The sequence below is a fragment of the Chanos chanos genome, chromosome 3 (genome assembly GCF_902362185.1).
Source record: "Chanos chanos chromosome 3, fChaCha1.1, whole genome shotgun sequence".
In the NCBI taxonomy this organism is placed as follows: domain Eukaryota; kingdom Metazoa; phylum Chordata; class Actinopteri; order Gonorynchiformes; family Chanidae; genus Chanos; species Chanos chanos.
In genome coordinates this window covers 113,260-120,000 of record NC_044497.1, presented here as the reverse complement: position 1 = coordinate 120,000, position 6,741 = coordinate 113,260, and the positions used below count along the sequence as shown (strand labels likewise).

The 6,741-nt window shown below is 40.4% G+C and overlaps 1 protein-coding gene across 1 annotated transcript in view; it reads right to left on the bottom strand.

Moving 5' to 3' along the window:
* The window catches only part of dnah3 (dynein axonemal heavy chain 3), a 108,760-nt gene that overhangs the window by 73,901 nt on the left and 28,118 nt on the right, over window positions 1–6,741 (bottom strand). Inside the window, exons 11-12 of the mRNA XM_030770142.1 lie at window positions 856–961; window positions 502–680 (exon numbers count right to left, since the gene is read on the bottom strand). Coding sequence (XP_030626002.1) covers window positions 502–680; window positions 856–961 — 285 coding nt within the window. The remainder of the gene's footprint in view (window positions 1–501; window positions 681–855; window positions 962–6,741) is intronic.

Sequence of the window (6,741 nt, the reverse complement as noted above, 5' to 3'; positions counted from 1 at the left end):
TGTGTGTGGTGTAGTGTGTGTAGTGTAGTGTGTGTAGTGTAGTGTGTGTAGTCTGTGTAGTGTAGTGTAGTGTGTGTGGTGTGTGTAGTGTAGTGTGTGTAGTCTGTGTAGTCTGTGTAGTGTAGTGTGTGTGGTGTAGTGTGTGTGGTGTAGTGTGTGTAGTGTAGTGTAGTGTGTATAGTGTAGTGTGTGTGGTGTAGTGTGTGTAGTGTAGTGTAGTGTGTGTAGTGTGTGTAGTGTAGTGTAGTGTGTGTAGTGTAGTGTGTGTGGTGTAGTGTGTGTAGTCTGTGTAGTGTGTGTAGTGTAGTGTGTGTAGTGTAGTGTGTGTAGTCTGTGTAGTGTAGTGTGTGTAGTGTAGTGTGTGTAGTCTGTGTAGTGTAGTGTGTGTAGTGTAGTGTGTGTAGTGTAGTGTGTGTAGTCTGTGTAGTGTAGTCTGTGTAGTGTAGTGTGTGTAGTGTAGTGTGTGTAGTCTGTGTAGTGTAGTGTGTGTCACTGCGGCACCTCTTGTTGAGTTGGCGATTCTCATCAACCTGAAAGGTAACGAGCTGCTCTTTAAGGCTCTCAGCACGATGACATAGCTCCGCATTAAGACCAACTGCGTCCAGACAAATCAAGGACATAGGGACAGTCACACGCAGGGAGGATATCTCCCTGCAGACGGTCTGCACTCCATCGATTTTCTGACAGAGAAAAACATACAGACAGAGAGTAAACCTAAAGGGGAAATCTTTTAACCTCTTTCTAGACATCTAACCTCTTTCTCCATAGAATAAAAATGTCCAAGACAAACATATACCTTGAATACATTTTGTATGTGTACAGTATGTGTGTGTGGTGTGGGGGTGTCACTGTTACCTTTGTGAAGCCCTGTAGAGAATGCTTTTCTTGGAGGAAGTGGACAATGTCTTGTTTGGCCAGGCTGTCCAGCAGATTACTGTAGTTCTTGTATACATCCAGATATCTTCAGTGCACACAGAGCACAAACTCACACACACAATTATACACAAACTTCCGAATTACACACGCTACTATACACACAAACTCACAGACAAATTACACACACTACTGTACACACAAACTCACACACATTACTATACACACAAACTCACAGACAAATTACACACACTACTATACACACAAACTCACACACACTACTATACACACAAACTCACAGACAAATTACACACACTACTATACACACAAACTTACAGACAAATTACACACACAATTATACACACAAACTTACAAATTACACACACTACTATACACACAAACTCACACACACTACTATACACACAAACTCACAGACAAATTACACACACTACTATACACACAAACTTACAAATTACACTCACTCCTACACACACAAACTCACAGACGAATTACACACACTACCATACACACAAACTCACAGACAAATTACACATGCTACTATACACACAAACTTACAAATTACACACACTACTATACACACAAACTTACAAATTACACCCAGTACTATACACGTGAACTCACGTACAGCCTTAGATAAGAAGGCACTGTCTGATGGCAGCTGGAGAGACCTTTTAATTGGGAATACATAGGCTATTAAATGTTTCACTAACTGTGAGATTCAAATTGCACAGAACCTTGCCCAATCCTTTTCTCTCCCTCTCTCTCTCTCGCTCTCTCCTATGGGCTCCTGACCCAGCCACACAGACAGAGTTACAGAGTCCTCTGTCCTCATGCACAACCAAGACCTTGTTAGATAAGTGATCACAGCACCGTCCACACCATTTGGTCACAGGCTGATAAGAATAAATTCCCACAGAGGCCTTACCCTAGCTGAATCTCCACTGATTCAGTCATGATGTATGGTTCTTACATGGAAAAACCATAGGAAAAACTGAGAAAGAAGGCACATGAGTTTTAATACCCACTGCTGAACGGTATTTCGACATTGTCCAACATTGTATATATACACGCATATACATCTCTCTCTCTCTCTCTCTCTCTATATATATATATAGGGGTTGGACAAAATAATGGAAATACCTTGTTAAATAGATTTATTATTAAATATCGAGTTGGTCCTCCTTTGGCAGCAATAACTGCTTCAATAGGAATAGATTCATACAACTTTTGGACAGTGGCTGAGGGAATTTTAATTCATTCCTGAAGCAAAACCTGTTCCAGCTCTTTCAGAGATGATAGTGGAGGGAGGTGGCTCCTTACTTGCTGCTCCAAAATATACCTGAGATTTTTGATTATGTTCAGATCTGGTGATTGTGGGGGCCAATCCAAGTGTTCAGCTTCACTGCTGTGCTCTTCATGCCAGTCTTTAACGATTTCAGCAGTGTGAATCAGCGCATTATCGTCTATGCCAGTCTTTAACGATTTCAGCAGTGTGAATCAGCGCATTATCGTCTATGCCAGTCTTTAACGATTTCAGCAGTGTGAATCAGCGCATTATCGTCTATGCCAGTCTTTAACGATTTCAGCAGTGTGAATCAGCGCATTATCGTCTATGCCAGTCTTTAACGATTTCAGCAGTGTGAATCAGCGCATTATCGTCTATGCCAGTCTTTAACGATTTCAGCAGTGTGAATCAGCGCATTATCGTCTATGCCAGTCTTTAACGATTTCAGCAGTGTGAATCAGCGCATTATCGTCTATGCCAGTCTTTAACGATTTCAGCAGTGTGAATCAGCGCATTATCGTCTATGCCAGTCTTTAACGATTTCAGCGGTGTGAATCAGCGCATTATCGTCTATGCCAGTCTTTAACGATTTCAGCGGTGTGAATCAGCGCATTATCGTCTATGCCAGTCTTTAACGATTTCAGCGGTGTGAATCAGCGCAGTATCGTCTATGCCAGTCTTTAACGATTTCAGCGGTGTGAATCAGCGCATTATCGTCTATGCCAGTCTTTAACGATTTCAGCAGTGTGAATCAGCGCATTATCGTCTATGCCAGTCTTTAACGATTTCAGCAGTGTGAATCAGCGCATTATCGTCTATGCCAGTCTTTAACGATTTCAGCAGTGTGAATCAGCGCATTATCGTCTATGCCAGTCTTTAACGATTTCAGCAGTGTGAATCAGTGCATTATCGTCTATGCCAGTCTTTAACGATTTCAGCAGTGTGAATCAGTGCATTATCGTCTATGCCAGTCTTTAACGATTTCAGCGGTGTGAATCAGCGCATTATCGTCTATGCCAGTCTTTAACGATTTCAGCGGTGTGAATCAGCGCATTATCGTCTATGCCAGTCTTTAACGATTTCAGCAGTGTGAATCAGCGCATTATCGTCTATGCCAGTCTTTAACGATTTCAGCAGCGTGAATCAGTGCATTATCGTCTATGCCAGTCTTTAACGATTTCAGCAGTGTGAATCAGTGCATCGTCGTCTTGAAAGATGGCACCATCGTTTGGAAAGAGTGTTTGGACCATTGGGTGAATTCAGTCACCCAAAACTGACAAATACTCTTTAGAGGTAAATCTACCATGCAGTTCTAACACAGGACCAAGGGAATTCCATGATATTGTGGCCCAAACCATCACAGAACCGACTCCATGCGAAATGGTTGGGGTCAGGCAATCGAAATCAAGGGCTTCTTTTGGCTTCCTCCATACAAAAATTCGTCCTGAACAAGGAAAGAGTGTGAAGGATGATTGATCAGAAAAGATACCATTCTTCCACTAGTCATTTTGTCCACTTCTGATGGTTTTTGCACCATTTTAGGCATTTTTCAAACATTGATGGAAAATGACTTTAGAAACAGTTCCTCTTGATACGTTAAACAACTCAGCAGTTTTTGTTACTGAAGTGCTAGCCATTCGCGCTTCAACAATTTGCCCTCTTTGGAAGTCTGAAAGGTCACACATTTTGACTTGTACTAATATGCAGACCTCAACAGAAGGAAAAACCTTGGGTAATACATAGAGCACAGGATGCCTGCAGCGCATATACATAAGATTTACATGACACTGGGCATCGTATTAACGTCTAACATGAGCAAATGTATAGGTCTTGAAATACCACGTGTTTCCATTATTTTGTCCAACCACTGCATGTGTGTATATACATATATATATATATATATATGTGTGTGTGTGTGTGTGTGTATACATATATATATATATATAGATAGATAGATAGATAGATAGACAGATAGATAGACAGATAGATAGTATAGCAGTAAAAACAGCTGACTGTAAAGGGACTACTTTTTAGTTGGGCGCCAGGCGCCCTCCAGGAGAGTCACAGAGAGAGAGAGAGAGAGAGAGAGAGAGAGAAGAAGGAAAAAACAAAGAAAATAGGCTAGTCTACACTAGGCCACTTTTACCCCTATCAGACTGGCATATGTTGTCTAGTAGGGCCTAGATTTACATGCAGCCTGGTGCGGCTAGCTCAAATGTCAGGGCAGTAACCATTCAGCATTCAAAAATTCAAAACAATATTCTCAAAAATAAAATGAAAACAGATTAGAGACAATTACAACACCTATGTCCAATGATTAAATATATTTTCAGGTTTTTAAAGGTCCATATTGAGAAGCGTCATAAAGGTTGGTCTGGTGGAAATGTCAAATGTGTGGTGGAAGAGGAACAATGTGTATTGTACAACAACAACAACAAAAAACCCAATGGTAACAATTGAGACGTCAGACCCCAGAAATACCAAGCTTGTTTTGGGTTTGTCTGGACAGCACCAGGAGATTCTCCCTATGAAATCTGCTTAATTCAAGAACATCTGCTGTCTCCATTTTCACACAAGCTTATAAATTCTGTTTAGAGGTCCAAGTGCTGCTGGACCCCTCTTGTTTTTACTCAGATTATTATCATTATTAGGGGTCCAAGCAGTGAAACTGCTGGAATACTATTGTGTTCGATCAGATTTTTATTCATATAAATTATTATTATTATAAATTATTATTATTTTTTTATTATTATTTTGCCCTAAAAGTGTTTGCACAGGAAAAACTGCATATGTTAGAGCAACCAAACTTGGCAGCTAGATTCCTATGGTCACCCACCACTGAGGTTAGACAAATCACCCCAATTAGCCACATGGTGGCACTATAGCAAGCCAAAACACATTTTGGGCTGTAACTCTTGAACCCTTTGGCTTAGAGTCAAAATTCTTTTTGTTACACGAAATTTGGTACATAGCACCCTCAGACCAAAATCTTTAAACCCAGTGTGCAGAAAGCTGCTACATTAGAAAACGTTGCCACAGTTATCCACTGAATTTTGTGGGCGTGGCCTCAATTGATATAATGAGGTGTAACTCCGGAATGCAATGTCCAGTCATCACAAAACTTGCGAATTCGCATCTGAAGTTCATGAGGCTTAAGCCTACAAAATGTGGTGTAAATTCATCCATAGGTGATGCTACAGCACACAAATGGTTCTAACTCCAAAACTTCTTGGCGATGAGGTTCAAACTTTGGATGCTGTGTCTTGATCAAAAGTCCTAACAATGGTTATAAGGGCAAGCTGATAGCTCAAAAAAGATGGCCACCGTCAGCAAATCAAATTTCAGCAGCCCTTAAACTGACTTAACTATGAATTATCATCATCAAACTGCAGGATTGTTTAGGATGTGTCAAAGAGAATCTGTATAAAAATTTCTCCAATTGTCCCAATGGTGGTGCTATACAGCAATGTGAAATATGTGCACATTTAACAGGTCATAACATTTGACCTGTTTGTCCCGGAGACATGAAACTAGCTCTGTTAGATGTCTCTTCTCAAGAGGAATGAAAAAGCTTTTGGACCAAAATGATGTGACATATTGGATTTCTGCCATTTTGCATTTTGTGAAAAACCTTAAAAATCTCCTCCTAGACAGTTTGGCCAATTTGCATGACATTTGGTACACAGTTTCCTCAGACCACTATCTTTAAATGTTATATAAAGAAAGCTGTTATGTTTAAAAAAACTTGGCCATAGTAAGCCAATTAATTTTTTGGGTGTGGTCTCTGTTGATGTAGTGAGGTCTAGGCTAATTCCTGAACACAACGTCTGATCATCACAAAACTTAAAATATGACATCTATAAGACATGACACTTAAGCCTACAGAATTTGGTGCAAATCCATTAACAGGCGGCGCTGTAGCAAAGAAATGGTCCTAATTTCAACACCAATTGACTGAACAACTTCAAATTTTGTATACTCCGTGTTGTTCAAAAGTTGAAATAAAGTCAATGTGGACAAGATCACAGTTAAAAACAGATGGCTGCCATCAGCCAATGAACTTTCAGCAGCCCTTAAACTAGCTTTGCTATGACATATCATGACACTTTGCAGGATCGCGTAGGGTGTGTCTAATACCCATTCGTATGAAAATAGGTCCATTTATCCTGATGATGGTGCTACAGTACAAAGTGAAAAATGTGCCGCTTTAGCAGGTCTTAACTTCTGACCTCTTTGCTCTGTATACCTGATCTGCTTGGACCCCATCATTGCCACTTGCGACTATATTTTTTATTGTTATTCTTCTGCCACTTTTCCAATTTTGCACGTAAAACCAAAACCGTGCATCGAAAAGTCACCAAATTTGGTAGGATGGTAGATGGTCATCTCCTGAACAATCGTCTACAATATTGCATCCATAGGTCACATGACCTGGTAGCCATCTTGGATTGAAATTGCTCAGCCCCCTTGACCCATTTGACAAAAAGTCATGAAACTCGGTATACAGGTTCCCCTCATCACAAGGAACAACTTTGCCTCTTGAACCTTTCTTCAACCTAATT